The sequence below is a fragment of the Protopterus annectens genome, chromosome 11.part0 (genome assembly GCF_019279795.1).
Source record: "Protopterus annectens isolate FY-2018-M chromosome 11.part0, PAN1.0, whole genome shotgun sequence".
Taxonomy (NCBI): Eukaryota; Metazoa; Chordata; order Ceratodontiformes; family Protopteridae; genus Protopterus; species Protopterus annectens.
Window position 1 is genome coordinate 529,481,132 of NC_056745.1, and position 19,333 is coordinate 529,500,464.

General features: G+C 40.6%; 1 protein-coding gene across 3 annotated transcripts in view; it reads right to left on the minus strand.

The window, feature by feature from the left end:
- The window catches only part of TBK1 (TANK binding kinase 1), a 3,544,425-nt gene that overhangs the window by 2,096,246 nt on the left and 1,428,846 nt on the right, over nt 1–19,333 (minus strand). For all 3 annotated transcript variants that reach the window (XM_044088041.1, XM_044088040.1, XM_044088042.1), the window contains exon 9: nt 5,794–5,990. In XM_044088041.1, coding sequence (XP_043943976.1) covers nt 5,794–5,990 — 197 coding nt within the window. The remainder of the gene's footprint in view (nt 1–5,793; nt 5,991–19,333) is intronic.

Consider the following 19,333-nt stretch of genomic DNA (forward strand, 5'->3'; position numbering starts at 1 on the left):
ATATCCTAATGGCTGTTCACGTGTGTAATTTCTAAGCATACCACCTAGGCAGTGTCTGCCTAGGTGGCCTGACTGACAAGTAGGCTCTGTCAGTTTGCCATCACACTGTTGTGTGTGCGTGTTTGTGTTTGTTTTTAAGAAATGGGAGGAAAACAGAGTATCTGGAGGAAAATAATTTGAAGACATGGGAGGAACATGCAAATTCCAAAATGACAGTGACCAGCAGTCTACAGTGAACCTCAGATACAGAGGCTGTGAGGCAAAGACCTGTGTCTGGCATCCTTTGCAAGAGGTCTAGAGTGTTTCTTGCTTGAATACAAGCCATGCAAAGCTAAGAACAAGAAAACAAGCTTATTGTTAAGCTTTATCTGCACTTTTCAACTGTACTTAATTGAAATTCTAATAACTTTCTGCCTTTTTTACTGTTTGCACCGGCACTTGTTTTGCACTGTACTGTTGCTTAGATAGCATAGACTAGATCCAGACCTGCTGAATCTAGCCCGTTTTTGACACATGAACATAAATCCAGCCATCTTACATTAAGAAGGGTTTCCCTGCACCCTTGTGGCAGAAGAGTGTAGACTGCTGGAGGAAGGGTCATTGTGTGATTTCCTAATGGCAGACTAGTTTAAAAATGTTTAATTTCCCCTACATTTAAGCCTCAAGTTTGAGTGCAAATGTGCACCACGCAACACAGGTTAGGGGTGCCCTGTACAGATGTAAATGCCAGACATCAGACTGACTGACATGGGCACCCTAAGTCAATGTAGTAATTGCAAGAAAAAATGTAGCCAGCAGAAATGGTGAAACATAAAACAATTTAATGAAGACAGAGATAGAGGGTGGCATGCCCTACTATCTGCAATATCCAAACCGGTTTCGGCTACAATAGCCTTCTTCAGTGGAAATGACACAATCACATACATCAGTGTATATATAACAGCATAAAGGCAGTAAATTGGATAATTAGAATTGGTCATTAAGACCAGGTGAAAATAAAGCCCCTAATTTGATGATCCATTTACGTTCCTTAAAATGTAGTAGATTATGCCAACCCAGCTTGTCCCTGTATTTGCCTGCATTACAATCAATGACCATAAATTGAAAAGAGGCAGAATTGTGTTTGACAACATGTTTATATAAAGCATTATTACTACGTTTATTCCTAATGTCACTAAGATGTTCCTCAATCCTAATACGGAAGGGTCTAGACGTCTGCCCAACATAAAATGATGAGCATGTACAGGTGGCCAAGTAAATGACCCACTCCGTGTTACAATTAGCCCAAAAATTAATATTAAAATTTCAGAAGTATTACGACTACTGAACTCCCTAGTATGTTGAACCCTGTGGCAATAAGAGCAGTGACCAGGCAGGCAAATGCAGGGACAAGCTGGGTTGGCATAATCTACTGAATTTTAAGGAAGGTAAGTGGATCATCAAATTAGGGGCTTTATTTTCACCTGGTCTTAATGACCAATTCTAATTATCCAATGTACTGCCTTTATGCTGTTATATATACACTGATGTATGTGATTATGTGTCATTTCCACTGAAGAAGGCTACTGTAGCCGAAACTGGTTTGGATATTGCAGATAGTAGGGCATGCCACCCTCTATCTTTGTCTTCATTAAATTGTTTTATGTTTCACCATTTCTGCTGGCTACATTTTTTCTTGCTTCATTGAGCTTTCAGTCGAGCAGTTGCCGTACGTGCACCATTACGCTGTTTCCAATGTAGTAATTGCCTCATGTATACTGACAACCATTTGCTCCTAAAGCAAACAAATACAGTATGTGAAAGATGCAATAATAAAATGACATTGGAATCAATCCTCTCACATAACCACAAACAAGACATCAAACAGGTTGTCAGCACACACACCTCTCCTTTCAGACAAGAGATAAGGTCAAGACACACAAACCTACATACGTGGAGGTACACACTAAGAGCCTACCCAAAGACCCGAGACCTCCCAACAGCAAATACATCACACATACTGGAATAAGAACAGATCCCACTGCACATAGCAACACACACATACCAATGTCTAAGCAAATAAGTCCCCCAAGGTAAAACACCTCAAAAACCTAATGACCTGGCCATAGGTGATTCCACATTGAGACACACAGATGTTCCCCTCACCAGGCTGGACAAGGAGAAGGTCATGGTTAGCTGCCTGTCAGGTGCCAGGCTCCATCAAATAACACAAGCACTCATGCAACTCTACAACAACTACTATTACGACACTGTCATAGTACATGTTGGGGTTAATGCCTTGAGATGTACCTCTCTAGACTATATGAAGACAGACATGACTGAACTCTCACATTGTATGTCCCAGGCACATATGTCCCTAGCCCTAAGCAGCATCTTACCTTCACCCATAATGATGCCACAATACAGACAAAAAATGATTCACTTCAACAACTGGCTTAGCTTCTGGTGTCAATCCAGGAGGATCCGGTATCTGTCAACCTGGGAAGACATGGCTGACAGACCATGCTGCTTTGCCAGAGATGGTCTTCACCCGTCTCCTCAATGCTTTAAGATACTGGCAAACACAGTTGCCTCCCCCAAAGTGCCTTTTTTAAGCAATGTCAAAACAACAACATTTCTGAAGTAAAGAAATCCATTTGAGACAAATTCAAGGTTATGCTACTTAATGCTAGGAGCCTAAACAGAAAACTGCACTACCTGGAAGCACTCCTCATCCTGGAAGATGCTGATGTCTGTGCAATCACTGAGACTTGCTTCAAGGCAACAGAGAGCACCCCAGCTGTACAAAGTTACAATGCCTTCCACAAGTTCAGACCTCAAAACGAGCATGAAAGAACCAAAGATGGAGGTGTACTTATCTTCACTAAATCCAAATACACCTCAAGACTGACTAAACAGTAAATAAAGTCCAAATAACTATAGGTAAAACACCCTACTACATCATCACTAGCTACACATCTTCCACCATGAACAAAGAGAAGTACGGTGCCTACCTGGACTTGCTAGACTCACTCCCTATACAACCAAACACTTTGGTCATGGGAGATTTCAACTATCCTTCCATTGACTGGGCAACATACACAAGCGCAAACTCAATTGCCATGAGGTTCCTGGACTTTGTTAATTCAAATGCACTGGAACACTTACACATAAAAAGCAGCAAGAGAGTGTGGAGAGAGTACAGTCTTTGGCTTTGTGTGTGTGTTTTAGAATAAAACCTTTTTGCTGGATTATCTGGTCTTGTGGTTTGTTTCTGCTCTGGAACACTTAGTCTGCACCCCAAAAAGGGGCTTGAATGTCCTAGACTTGGTACTCACTGCACTACCTCTCTGGTAAGGTCAGACCATAAATCTGTATCATCTGAAGTAAAGGTCAGACCTGATACCCCCACAGTGGCAAAAAAACTAAAAAAAGTTTTCCAAAGCAAACTATAGCCTACTAAGCGATGGCATAAAAAGTTTCAAACCCCCTTCTAACTCAGCCATCAATGACTCCTATGCATAGGAGTACACAAATGCCCTGTACAGACATTTAAACAACTGTATATTGACTCGGCTGTAAAATCAAAACCAGATCCTCCCGAAAAAAAAAAAAACAAGCCATCCTGGTAGACCGCAAGTATAAATACGTTACATAACAAAAGGAAGAGACTGTTATCTAAGAAGAAGACTGAACTTACTCAGCAGAGGAAAAATACCCTCCATAGCTTGAACAAGCAAATCAGATGTCTTGTACAGTCCTCTAAAGCTAGTTACAAGGCTAAATTAGCATCCCTAGCTAAAGACAATCATAAGGCATTCTTTAGCTATGTCCAAAATCTTAAAGGGAATGCCCAGCTACATGCTGAAATTACAGTGGATGGTGCAACGCACACTGAACCTCAGGAAATTGCCAACCTGCTAGCAGACAGATTTAGTTCATATTTCACCCCCTTATCCTTACCAGATATACTGAAAAGCATCCCTGACACCAGTCCTCTGCCTAGCTTTCTAAGCAGCAGGTCATATCCACCCACTTCAAGGCCAAAAACCCGGCCTCCATGGGACCAGATAACATCCCAGGCTGCTTACTAAACAATCTAAAACAAGACCAAGGGGGAACCATTTGGCACTCTCTTTCAACCATAGCCTGAACACTGGCTTTGTTCCAGCAGAGTGCAGAAAAGAAATAGTAATCCCCTTGCACAAATGGGGTCCATCAACTGACCCTGGGAACTAAAGGCTGGTTAGGCTTATGGGTGTAATCTGCAAGGCCATGAAAAGAATCATCAGGGACCTGAACAAGGACATAGGCAACCTCCAAACTCTTGACCTGAACCAGTTCAACTTCATTAAGGGTAGATATTGCTTATTAAACCTGGTGGACTTCAAAAATGGATGAGGTTAAAGCAGTACATACCGCCTATCTTGACTTAGCCAAGGCTTTCAACACAATCCCACACTCGGGTATCATTGAGAAACTCTCCCAGCTGGATATTAAACCATAATTCACTAGACGGGAAGCAGGCTGGTTCACTAACAGAACACATACTGTCAAAGTTGGGGATTCCACCTCCACCAGTAGACCAGTTACCAGTGGTGTACCACAAGGACTTGTGCTAGGCCCTCTACTGTTTGGAATCTATTTCTTGGAGGTCCAGGCGAATGCATATGGCCTGTGGCTTACCAAGTTTGCAGATGACTGCAAACTAGGCACAATAATTGACTCCCCCAACAATGTTAACATATTACAAAAGCAGTTAACACAGACAAATGATTGGTGCCAGAGCCACAGCCTAAAACTAAATGCAAAAAAGTGCATCATTATTCCCTTTGGCAAAGGAGTAGCCTCAGCAAATTATATTATAAACAACACCCCACAAGCTCAAAGTGGTGAGAGACTTGGGAATGCAGCTTGATAGCAATTTAAACTTCAATCGTCATGTGTCCACATTGGTAATGAAAGCCCTCTACTTTCAGCATTTCATAAGTAAGGGCATCGCATCCAAGACTAAGGATGTTATAACTCCTCTATACTTGACCCTCAAACCATTAATGTTCCCTTTTGCATATACCTCACCAGATACCTGCAGCAACTGGACAAAGCACAAAGGTTTCTAACTAAGAAAATCCAGGGCCTCCAAAACATGACCTATAAGGAAAGACTGAAAATCCTGTCACTGTACTCTGTATCCTACAGGCTGCTGACAGGCAACCTGTGCTTGGCTATAGAGCAGTCTCGGACCCTGCCCTACTGGAAATGCTGCATGTCCACAAATCAAATGGGACAAGTGTCACCTGCTCCAGGGATCTCAACCTAGCCTATGACATAAACAGAACATGTTGGAGACAGAGAGATACATCTCCCAGAGATTACTGCTCCTCCGGAATAAACTCCCACTTCACGTAAACCAGGGCTCCTCAATGATGCAATATAAGCACAACCTTGACAAAAGGGTGGGAGACCATAAATTCACCTCAGGGGTGGCACCTATGTCCCTCGTGGACAGGGGCAGTCGGTGGTGATCATAGATTCGCTCTGCTAACAACAACCATGGTTAGGCAATCCGGGTATTACACTGGCTAGGCTTGTAAAGGCCCAAGGGCCATTAGCTTAGTAACCTCCTATGAACCTATACTGTACCAATGTGCTGTATATTGCATTTTCTGTTAGCAGACATACTCCTAAGAGCCTTAAAAAATGGACACTCATTTACAACCACTTCATGTAAACTATTTACTGTAAAGCAAACAGAAACAAATGTGTTCTGTAGAACACTTGTAATCATAACAGTAGCACATAATACAGGCTTACTTTCTTCAAAGACAAGTCCCACTGTGTCCACCAGCTCCTTGCTCATCAGTATAATAGGATTTTCTTCTGATGTTTTAGGGAAATGCTGTGCTAGTTTATTTGGCTCCAGCACTAAACGGTGACCTTCATATATCAGTTCTTGATTCTGTGGTGTAATTTTTGTTTGCCTGTATACCAAATCATGGAACACAGTGGTTCTGCAAAGTAAAGAAAGCAGTACATTTCTGAAACAATTCAGGGTGGACAAAACAACCAAACATGCTTGTAAAGGCACTGTTGACACAGATTTCTTTAATAGAAATAGAAAAGAATTTTAGCAAGACTCATTTAGACAGTTTGGACAATATGTCATAAAAACTAAACAAAAATAATGAATTCAGATAAAAATATTTACAGAAAAAAAGTCTGATGAAATCTCAATACAGTTTTAACATCCGCTTTACATGCTGTTTGTGCAAAGTAAATAAAAGCAAAAAGCCACTTTACATCTGCTTAAGAAAAACAAACGTAACAACATGAACATTCAAATAATTATATGCAGAAAAGTGAATGATCAACTATCAATACAAGTGCATATAAAAAAATCAGAACACTTATTACTTGCATTTGTTTACCGGCAAAGTCCAACTAAGCACTGTTCTTTCTCAGCAGAGGCCCAGGGAGAACAACTAGGTACCAAAGACATCATCTACATTGTTTCATCATTTAGAATCAGTTTCATTATTCAACCATCTTTGATATCAGTTACATTACTTACAAACAGTTTTCATTTATAGGTTGTAATAAATGTATACTTTTCTAAATACTGGGAGGCATATACAGTGCAATATTATCAGTATGCATGCAAAGACTGACAGTTTTACGTAAGAATATCCATCACTATAAAGACTTTTTCAAAATCTAGGACGTAGAAAGATAAAGAATTACAGCAGCCCAAAGAAAGGAGGGAGCGGAGGAGGCACAAAGAAGATACAAAGAGATGAGATGGTAGAGTACGGTGTGTACTTGTGATAATATTACAATAACTTTTGTGTAGCAGAGTGTGTTATGGCACAAATTCATATGACTATATTAATACTAGTGTAACCAAAGGTGATGCAGATCCAGTTATCTATCAGGTGATGCTTCACTTGGCATTTAAAGTCTTTCAGGTTGCAGACTGTGCAGTGGGATGGTACTTCAGCTATTAGCAAAGCAAGGTGAATACAGGGAGTACTCTGCCTTGTTATGTAACATAACCTTAGTCACAACTAAATATATACAATAAAATGCACACACATCAGTATTAAGTTACCAAAATAACTTCAGATAACGTAGTTCAGCAGAGAATACATGTACTTGGAAGACAAGACGATCAAGGTCTTGTCTCCCTGGGCATAAAAGCTTCATTCTTTTGTATTATTTTTAACTCAAATCAAATATATTGCTACTATTATTTTTCAGCTATTTGACCAATTAAAGATGAACACCTTTGCATTATTTTTGCTAGCTAAAAATATCCTGATTCTCTAGATGCACGTTTCCACATTAGGCACAATTTTTTATACTAGCCATGGTGGTACTTTTATGTTGGCAGGAAATAAATTATCAGAAGCAGACAAACTATCAGGAATCCATTCTGAAATTAAACAAATTTCAAAACAGAATATTCATTAAGCATTTTTGCCTCATATATACTTCTCCCTTCACATTCTCCCATCTGATGCTATGAAGTATCACTTAATCACCTACTCCTTTATGATTGGACAGTGATAACTCCTAGAATAGGTGGACACATTTTCACTTGCTATCAAATTATCTTCATATGCAGTTTCTTTCTGTCTTTGGTATGCACAATGGTTATACAATTGCTTTATAAATGTTGGCAATAAAACCATGCTTATGTTTTGATAAATAAAAAGATCTCTTGAATAACTTTCAGTTACACATTACACCTGAAAAACATTATCAAACAACCTACTAAAATCTTGCAATACTTCATCTTCATTATTTTCTTCACTGTAACTCCTAACTAACGTGGTCAGTGGCAATGATTCTGCGTTATCATTAATATGAACATTTTCCAATTTCATGCTTTTTCTGAATTCTAAAAGTTTCATAATCAACATTTTGCATCTGACTAAAATTATTCGTAAAAGAATTATAATTACTGCAATCAACATGAAAAATCTTGAAATATCTCCTCCCCAACAAGAGAAACAGTTGGCTAACTATGCCCACTGAGAACAGTTTGCTTCTTTAGCATTAATTATGACTGCAGATGCATCCATGAAGGACATCAGTTTGCTTCTTTAGCATTAAACCCGTCAGCGACCTTCAGTATAACTTTTATGTGACTACGAATGGAACCTGCATTATGTGGAATAAACGAGTAGCATTTTGTCTTGATGACTGCACAGGTACACCCCTTAGAAGTAAGGGTGAAGTCAACCGCCATTCTGTTCTACAACACCAAACTGCAGATGATGGTCATTTCAAATGTAATCTGATTTATTCTTTCAAAAGTAGCATTGGTTAACATTTTAACAACTTAGACGTCAATTCTCACACTGACTTCACTGCCTCATAAGCAGATATAAGTCCTGTTCCAGAAATAACACCATCATCCAGATCCATGTGTGGTAATCCTTTAAATGTATACTTTTACGCAGCATGATAAATCCAAGAAGCATCTATTTTTCCAACTAGATTTTTAATGCCCTTTGTTTCCCTTTTGCAACAAGCATTATGAATTCTTCCATTAGGTAAAGTCTCTGTATGTCATACAGCTGGGATGATGCAGCCTATATAACAATTTTTATATATAACTGCTGCTTGTACAATCCACAAATGGAGCTTTTTTTCCTAGGGCCTCTGCTGAAAATGGGTATTACCCAGTCAGACTTTCAATCTGTTAGTAACCAGGGATAAGCTCAATCTCCAAAAATATAATAAAATTCATATAAAACTGAAAAAGCTTCAAAGGGTACAAATGACAAAACTTGACTGCAAAACCTTTTGCCACATAGCTGTCCACACAAACAAATCCTGTTAAACCAAAAATAAAGAATACTGGTCCACAGGAAAATAGTTTTAGCGCTTTCATTCGTTTTATCTTGAACTTCATCAGAAACTAAATAAAAAGCCACATAATTCCATTTGAATACAACAGGAAATAAACAACTTTTTAAAACATCCAATGACTTAGTTTTAAAAATTATGCACCCTCATTTGACTTCTGTTAAGCGTAAAATGACAGTTGAGACAAATACAGCTTTATAAAATCTTATATTTTAACATACTTTTAACATTATTAGTCTCATTAACACCTGACAGAAAATCCATTCTAAAAGGACAGTTGTGTACACTTACCATAAATTTAGATGTTCAAGTGTATTTACTGTTGCAGTCATCACATTTGGGTTATCCCTGCCAGGGTAGCACACAGCCGGCACAAATACCAGAGGCTTAGTATTTCTGTCAGTTACTGTCACTTCAGGACTGACGTCAGGTTGTCAGTAGTCTAAAGTAAGGCAGCCAACGCCATTACATCATTTTTTCTTGCCCTAACCTGTCAGGAGCCCCCAAGTAGAAGCCAGGTTCTGGTGGAAGAACCCCACCAGTAGAAAGTAAATACCAATATGTCCCTTGTAAGGAAAGAGAAGAAAAAAAGGGGGATGGCGGGAGGGAAACCAGGACTGCAACAGTGAATACACTCAAACATCTACATTTATGGTAAGTGTACACAACTGTACTATGTTCTTCGTATTTCATTGTTGCAGTCATCACATTTGGGCTGATTCCCAAAGCTGAGGAAATGGGTGGAAGCAGTCAAGGAAACTAGGGGCTGGCTAGGATGCCCTGCAAGACTGGAGAGCAAACCCTGCCCTGGAATTGGAGAAGAGAGGCAGGTGGTAATGTTTGGTAAAAGCGTGAACAGATGTCCAGGTGGAAGCCTCCAGGATGTCCCTGGTGGGGACTCCTCTGTGGAAACCTGCAGAGGTGGAGGCTGCTCTGGTGGAGTGAGTCCTGCCCCCTTGGGGGGAGACCTTCCGTGTTGTTTGCAGCAGAAATGGATGCAGTGTGCTATCCATTTGGAAATGGTTTGTTTGGAGATGGATTTGCCTTCTGCCCCTGTAGCAAAGCTAACCAGCAATTGATCAGACTTTCTGAAGAATTTAGTCCTGTCTAGACAGAATCTGAGCTGTCTGTGCACATCGAGAGAGAGTGCAGGATCCTTCCCCCCTTGTTCTGGGGATTAGGAAAAAGGTGGGCAAATGAATGGACTGGTGGAGAGCCACACTGGACACCACCTTGGGCGTGAAGGATGGGTTTGTCCTGAGGGATATCCTGTCAGCATGGAAGATGATGAAGGGTTCCACAGCCATGAGTGCTTGCAGCTAGGAGACTCTTCTGGCTGAAGTGATGGCGGAAGGAAAGCTGTCTTCCAGGAGAGAAATTTCAGCTCTGTAGAAGAAGCTGGTTCAAGGGGGGGGGGGGGGGGGCAGGGTGAACTTTTCCAACACAAAGTTAAGGTCCCAAGCTAGGTTGGTGCTCTTCTGGGTGGCCTGAAGTTGCTAGCCCCTCTTAGGAACTGTATGATCAACGGTTGTGAGAAATGGGGCTGCTCAGTGGGAAAATGAGCAGAGATAGCAGAGGCATGAATTTTAATAAAGGAAATAGAGAGGCCACTGTGTAGTAGGTCAGCTAAGTAATCCAGGATGAGAGGTAGGGAGGGAGGGCTGCGCCGTATTGTCTCCCTTAGCCTGAATCCAGGTGCAGAACCTTTTCCATTTGTCAGCATAAGACTTTCTAGTGCTAGGGTGTCTGGCTTCACATATAACATCTAGACCCTGTTTACGGAGGGTGGCAGATTAAGCAGGGGTTAGGGGAATAAGCCAAGCCGCCAAACAGAGTGTCTGCAATTGATGATGCATGAATTCCCCTTCCCTCTGGTTCAGGAGGTTTGGAATCTAAGGAAGATGCCATGGTTGCAGTGGGGACAGGCTGCACAGCAAGGGGTACCAGTGCTGGCAAGGCCAGTCTGGAGCTACAAGAATTGTCCTTGGTTTTTCCTCCTTTATTTTGAGCAGTATCCTGGGGATGAGAGGTAGTGGAGGAAAAGCATAGACTGACAGACTGACCCAGGGGAAGGACAGGGCATCCACTTTCCAAGCCATACAGTGATGCTCCCTGGTGCAGAATTTGCTGAGCTGATGGTTTCTGTGGGAGGCAAAGTGGTTGACCTTCGGGGTACCCCATTTCTGAATTATTAGGGTGAAGGTTCTTCTGTTGAGCTGTCACTCATGTGGGTGCAGAAGATTTCTGCTTAACTGGAGAGTTTAGAGAACCTGGTAGGAATTGTGCTAACAGGTGGAGTTGCGTGGCAGAGGCTGTGTGCCAAAGGGTCATGGCCCAGCCTGCATAGAGTGTAGGAGCAAGTCCCTCCCTGCTTGTTGATATACCACATTACAGTGGTGTTGTCTGTTTTGATCAGGAGAGCCCCTGGGGAGAGAAGGGGCTTGAAAGCTATCAAGGCGTGCTGGACAGCCATCATCTCTTTTTGGTTGATGTGCAGAGGGTTTTGCTGTGGGCTCCATTGGTCCTGTATGCACCTGTCGTCCAGGTGTGCACCCCAGGCATAGTCTGATGCATTTATGGTGAGGGTCTGGCTGGACGGGGGTTGGTGAGAAAGGTAGCCCCTTGTTGTGGGAGCATGCTGTTGGTCATCAAAGAAAAGATTTTCTGAGGCAAGGAATTATAGGTATAAGAGTCTCCATGTCTTGAGAGTGCTGACACCAAAGGCTTTTTAGGTACCACTGAAGTTTCCTCTTATGCAGTCTGGCATATGGAGTGAGTAGTATACAAGATTCCATGAACGCCAGAGCTTGCAGGATCTTTTTTGCAGATAGCTGGGGTCTGGTGGCTAGTTGAGAGAAGTAGGTTGTCAGGAAATTTTATTTTTATGGTGTAAGGAATGCCATCTGGAATGCTGTGCCCAGGCTTGCTCCCAGGAATATAATCCTTTGGGTGGGCACCTGTTTGGATTTCTTTTCATTGACTGTGTGCCCTAGGGAGGTTAGTACAGACTTTGCAAAGGCCAGGTGCTTGAGCAGCTTTTCCTGGCTGTCTGCCTGAATTAGGCAGTCATCTAAGGATGGGTAAATCTGGATATTCCTTTGTCTGCAAAAGGCAATGGCCAGAGCCAAACATTTTGTGAAAACTCTGGGAGCAGTATATAAGCCAAAGGGAAGTGCAGAGAACTGAAAGTGCTGAGATCCTGCCCTGAAACGGAGAAATTTCCTGCATGATTCCCTGACAGGAATATGGAGGTAGGCCTCTTTTAGATATAGGGTGGCTAGGCAAGCATCCTTGGAGAGCATGGGTAGCAGCTGCTGGAGGGTGAGCATTTTGAATTTTGGGATCACCAAGAAGGTGTTTAGATTGGATAGATCCAGGATGGGGTGCCAGGTGCCCTCTTTATTGGGTACCAGAAAAAGTCTGGAGTAGAAACCTTGGCCTCTTTGTTCTGCAGGAACGTGCTCTACTGTCCTCAGAGAGAGCAGGGAAAGGACTTGCTTTTGTGCCTCTGCCCACTGGCTTGGAGGTAGACCTGGAAACCCTTTTGGGGTAGGAAGGATGTGGAAAGAAAATGTGTATCCCTGGGACACTATGTTGAGAACCCAGCAGTCATTGGTAATGGTGAACTTGGTGCTTGTGTGAAAGGAGAGTTTTCCTCCTAGGGGTAAGTGAAGGTGGGCAGAGGGAGGGGTGGGGAGGTGAGTCATTGGGAGTTCTTACCATAAGGGGGTGGCTTAGAACTCCCTGGTTTTGAAGTGGAGGTATTCCACTTCTTAGATCTCTGCACTCCCTGTGGCTGCTGTCTGGGGGGGGGGGGGTCTGGTTCCCCGGGGTATGGGCTGGACTGGCTTAGTGGGAGCAGGAAAGGACCAGTGCTTAGTGGGACAATGCCTGCTGAACCTGGGTGGCTGGACCTGTAAGACATTTTTAACTGTCTGCATAGATTTTTCTTTTTCTTCCATTTTTTATAAGACCTCTTCTGCCTTAGTGCCAAATAAGTTGTCTTTGTGCAATTTAGATTTTACATGGTCTGGCAAGGGCTGTTCCTTAAGCCATGCATGCCTTCTAATGACAGATCTGATGACTGCTGCCTGCAAGAAGCTTCTAAGGCATCAAAACCACAGTGCAAGGTGTGTTTAGTTACTTGACTAGCAAAATGCATTAACTCTTGTAACACTCTACGTTTTGCACAAGCAGGAAAGGAAGACATTTTTTGTTTGAGAAGTTCCAGGGTATGTTGCTGAAAGTTTAGCATATGAAACTGACAATTTAGTGCTCCGATAGCAAGAGTAGCTGAGGTGTATACTTTTTTACCCCATCTGTCTAGTGCTCGGGAATCCCTATCTTAGGGGGTGGGATTCTTAGCAGAGGTTGCTTTAATCCCTTTAGGCCCTTGAGAAATTACCTCAGGGTCAGCAGTAGGATTTTTTACAAAAGAAAGTTATGTGAGTCAGGGACTCTATAGTACCAGTCTGGTTTTCTGGGTGCATGAGGGAGGGTGTCAGGAGTCAAGCTGGATTCCAGGAAAACATCCTCCACAGCATCCAGGACCAGGAGGATGGCCAAGTGTCTGCGCTGTGGAAGATCTGAGAATTCCCTGAGTCTCTTTTTAGACTGAGGGTAGTCCTGACTCTCCCATTGGAAATGCTCCCTTAAGGTATGAAGGGTTTCCCCAAAGGAAAAATCCTCTGGGGTAGAGGCAGAAGGGATGGAATCCTCTGCATCAGAATCCTCATAAGTAGAGAGTGGGGGTTGCATGTCTTCATATTCAGATGTATCAGATTCATCTGAATCTTGTTCAGACAAAATTACAGGGGACAGATCTCTTTTCCTTTTGGAGGGGGTAGCTTAGCTTCCCATGATCAGCATGATAAGGTCTTCTGCCATTTTAAGCATTTGAGACTGAGGCAAAGAAGTAGGTGCCTGAGATTGGGTCGTCTGTTTCTTGGGTGTGGTTCATACCCTGGGCCTAAGAAACTCGACAGTTTTCGAAAGAACGGTAGTCATGAAAGACGTCGGTTTGTGTCGAGAATCGGTAGTGCGAAGGACTTCCTAAGAAGCCGGTGCCTGCTCAGCGGTTCCAGACCCATCCAAGGTAGAGACGACCACAGGATCCTTAGTTGAAGAAAGGTTTTGCTGCATATCGGACTCCAAAAGGGTCTTGATAGCAGCCTGCAAATCCACAGAAGCGGGCATCAAGGGCTGTAAAAGCGCCTCACTGAGGACAGGAGAACTTATGACTAGCTTAACGGAAGCGTCATTGGTAGGTTTGGACCTGTGCGGTCAGTCTCTGTTTTTATCTTTACGTTTTTTCAGAAGATCTGCTGTCAGATGGCTTACCGAAGCCATATTGGAGTTCAAAGACTGTAAGTGAAAATATCTAACAATAAGGGCCTGACGACTGATAGTTCTGGCGTTGAACAAAGCACAGAAGCGACAGCAGGGGACGTTGTGGTCTGGGTCTAAACAAGTGATGCAGTAAGAATGAACATCTCGGTGTGGTATTTGCTTTCCAGAGGCAAGACAACTGTTAACTTTTTCTGACATCGATTAGTGCAAGAAAAAAAGGATCCCCAATGGGGTACTTAGTTTTAGAAGACTTCAGCTTCAACTCGGTAGACGAAACTCAGGTAGCAGCCGATCGGCACTCGTGCCAACTGCTTCTGCTTCGGCCTCCATGGCAAGAAAGACTGATGTAATGGCGTCGGCTGCCTTACTTTATACTACTGACGACCTGACATCAGTCCTGAAGCAACAGCAACCGACGCACAAATACTAAGCCTCTGGTATTCAGGCCGGCCGAGGGCTACCCTGGCAGGAATAACCCAAATGTGATGAGTGCAACAGTGAAACATGAAGAACATCATTTGTCACTAACTCCTGTTTTTTCCAAATAGTTGTTAAATGAATCAATAAATAACTTAGGATATACTTTTTATAACACTAAAAATTAAAATTTCCTGAAATCAGTACAATTCAAGCTGTACTTTGCCCACAGCATTGTTAGTATCAAGTTTCCTAATGGCTAAAAAGTGTTCTTTAATTCTGTTGGACACTATTCCAGCAGTTTTCCCTATATAAAAACTTTGACAATTTATGCAGGTTGCAAGTTAAACTAAACCAATATTATTGCAATTACACGATTCTTCTGCTACAAAATGAAATTCAGAGTGTTCATAAAATAGCTATTGCACTGGTTAATATACCGGTAGTACTTACAATTGTAACAGAAACTTGTACCACAGGAATTATTAGCCTTTTGACTGCTATTACTAGGCATTTGCTCCAATAACTGTTTAAGGTTCTTAATTTTCTTGTAAACAAATTTAGGTTGTGTTCCCAGAACCTTTGTCAGTTCTGAATTCCCTAAAATAATTTACCAGTTTTGGGTAAGAATATTCGAATATCACAGTAATTTAAACTCTCTGGCATAGGAGAAGAGAACATTTTAGTGTCATCAGTTTAAACAATTTTTGGTGTAAACCATGCTTGCAAGATAGCAAGACATTTACTGTTCCTGGCTTGGACAACTTCAAAAGCAATTTAAGTTTGTCTAAGGGGTACCCTCTTGCATAAAACATTTTAGTAATGACATCTACTTCTCTCAAAAAATCAGTGTCAGAACTAATTAATCTACTTAGTCTTACAACATGACCTCTGAAGATGTTAAATTTCATAAAACAAGGATGGCAACTATGAAAATGTAAATAGTTGTTTGCAAAAGTGTCTTTCCTAAAATATTGGTATGAAACTTTTTATTAACATCGAGTAATTTGGGTATCCAAAAATTAATGGTTTGCCCTTCATCACTAACTACAAACTTAAGCCACGAAATACTACTATTAATTTCATATATAAAAGTATTAAATTGTTCAAAACTGCCTGGCCATAAAAAAGCCAACTCATCTATGTATCTTTTTTATTGGGTGACATACTGAAAATAACTCATTTTGGTTGAATATTCCATATCCCACCAGCATGTAACTATGTTTCCAAAAGAGGATGCCACCTTGGCACCTAATGCCACTCCAGAAATCTGCTGAAAGAATTTGTCTCCAAACATAAAAAAATATATATTTAACACAATTTCAAGTAAGGTACATACGGTATTTACATCAGAACTTGTATTTCTGTGTACTTAGCAAGGTAAGACCTCACAAACTCAATACCTTCTCCTTGATGTATTACTATGTACAAGGAAGTAACATCTAAAGTACAAAGCATGGTTTCATTACCTTTTAATTCATAATTTTAAGACTATCCAAAAAGAGCCAGGAATCTTGTAAATAATATAAGCTACTTTGCATTACAGTTTAACACAGAATCTAAGTAGGTACTGTCCCTAAATTTTCATTTAGGAATAAGAAGTCACGGAGACAACAGCTTTGTTATAGACAACACACAACTCTTGGGAATAACACTTCAGAGGATTTAGGGACATTTCCTCGTCACTTGTGTAGTGCTTGCAATTTTTTTCTGGTCTACTATTCAGTTTATACATCCTGTTTCTGGATGAAATAAGACAACATTAAGTTTTTATGCAAACTACAAAAGACGTAATCTAGTTTATGTGGCTTAATGCTCTGCAGGCTACAGTTTTTATGTAGGTAAGGCAAACTGTGCATTTAAAGAAAGAATTTCAGAATATATTTGTGATGTAAAGAAATTAAAATGATCAAATGCTATTGTGAAATGTGTCAATGAATTTGGTCAGACACACTGTTTTAAGTTTGCTGTTTCAGAATTATTACCTTTGAATTTGAGGGGGGGACTTGACTAATAAAATGGAGTATGTTGAATTAAAATGGATTTTATATTTACAAATAGAAGTCCCGGCTTGAATAATGCTGTTTCATTAATGCTGGTTTTGAAATCACGTGATTTGTTTCATTAATTGTGCTTCTTAGATGTGTAGAAATACTATTATTGTTTAATTGATGTATTTATGGTCTGAAGAAGAATCTTGTGACATGAAAGTGCTTACCTTGTGTTTTGTATGATTAAAACTGTTTTTATTCAACCATGGTGGTCACTTTCTCTAGTGTTTGCAAATGGATTCATCTTACCCTTTCAGACTCACCCGCTTACTCTTGGAAAGATAATTTACGTATAGAAACAGTTGTGTTAGTAGCTAGAGTAGCAATTTTATACAATTATACACAAAAACTTAACCTTTATCCATATTTAACAATGCAGAATACCTCACAGCACATCTGAAATAGAAAAGCCATCTCTATTACCGGGCTTTACATCCCACAGGACAAAAGAGTAACACAGTAGAATAACTTTGGCACTAGCTATATATAACAATATACCCCATGAAACCAGAATAATGGGCGACCTTATAAACTGGGACTCTAAAGATAAAAACACCTTGTGATGTCTGGCTATATCCCACTGGACAACCACCAATTAACAATGTCTCTTACTATTCTGGGTCAGTAACCAAGGAGTTTCAAACCTCACTACTGACTCCAATATGAGACTGTCATTTAAACAGATGTAATATTTCACACTTTTCCCCTAATAGCACAAAAGGAACATGCTCTACTTTTCTGGGACTGGACTATATACCTCTGTCCACCCAAATGTATTTTTCTTATTAGACACACCAGAGCAAAATGTCCCAGTTTAAGATCTCTGATACACACACACACAAAATCCTCACACAACCAAACACTACTGAGAAAGCCTTACACAGACTTCCAGCTCTCTCCTTCCCAAAATAAATCCACAAATGCTGCCATCAGAGGGTCTTCATGCCCTACAAAAGGAGTGTCCAATTACGAAAATTAATTATCAAAATAAATGATAGCTATGACCAGAACAGCCAGGCCTTGTGGTGACCTGGGGAGTATCAAACAGGTAAAAGCACTCTAATCTCTACAGAAAAACACTTGTTTCCAGCCACAATGTAAAAGTAAAAATGATTACAAGACTGAAAATCAATAACTCTCAATAAACATTAGAATTCAGTCACCAGAAATGTAAATCAAACTGCAGGATACAAGTCCATTATTTAAGAAAAACTCTATCTTAATGACTAAACTTTCCTGATCTAACTGAAGAAATACTGTCCCTGATCTACTCTAAGATATAATAGCAAGGCCAAGACAAGCTTACAGTTTTCTTGGTGTCAACTGACTGTTTAGTACTCGACAAACTGCACATCTTCTTAGCCTCAACTGTCTTCAGCAGTCTCAACTGTCTAATTTCAAAATATAACAGACAGCTGTAAAAAAGGTTCTTTTTCTATCAAGCAGCTGTTTAAAGTCTCTTAGCAACAACAAATATTCCAATGACATCACTCACTGCCCAGCTGACTCTCCACAGTTTGTACATTAGAATGTCCCTCTCAAACATATGCACTTAGAAGTGTATCAAAGCAGTGATAGATTATTTAAGCATTCTGTTTAAAAAGGAAAATACTCAACACTTTAAACTTATTTACATTTTCACAATCAGGCATGCTGGCAAACAATACAAGTCAGTTTAAGAATATGCACAAATCTCCTGCCAGACATGCTAACACAGATGACAATGTTTTCAGTTTCTTCACACATGCCATGTTCATTTCTCCCAACTAATAATAAAAGATACAACCAGGATATGTTAACACACAAACAAGGAATCTATCTTAGACTGGATTCTTACAAGCAAACTAAATAAGATAAATTTCTCTGTCTACTTTGCTGACAAGTATCAGTGAATATCTACCAACTCATGCAAACAGGTAGCCAACAAACAGGTGCACAATGTAAAACACTTTAATTCAACTGACTACATCTCCACAATCTAACTATACAACTGCAACTGGGATATCCTAAAGACCATGCCACTAGATGCTATAATACATTTTAATAATACTTTCCTAAACATCCTCAATTGTCACATGCCACTTAGAACTGAGAGTGTCAGGTCAAACCCTGTAGCCTGGTTGACAAGACACCAGGCATATACTTCTTCAAAAAGACAAAGCATGAAAATATGGTCCAAAAACAAAATCCAGTCCAACTACCAATGCTTTAGATACTTGAGAAATCTTGCAAAAAAGTTAACAAAAATTCCTATTTCACTAACCTTCAGTTAACAAACCAAAACAATCCCAAGCTACCTACAAACAGTAACAACCCAGACAATATAGCTGGCAGTTCAACTTCCACTTTATAAATGCAACACTCTTTCTTACTAAGCAAAGCTCTCCTACCACCCTGACTACCCCAACCTCATTTAATAACAATACTAGATCCTTCTTTTTCTAATCAGTCCCAACTAGCAGCTTAAAAATACAGAAACTCAAACCAGCAACTTTAGGAACAGACAAACTACCAAAAAAGTACCTAAAACTTGCTTCTGAAGTTCTAGCCTAAACTCTTTTAATTCTAATTAAGAGATCCATAACAGAAAACCATGTATAAGCCATCTGGAAGAAATCTTTCATAATTCCCCTCCCGAAAAATGTACCCACTCCAACTTCTCA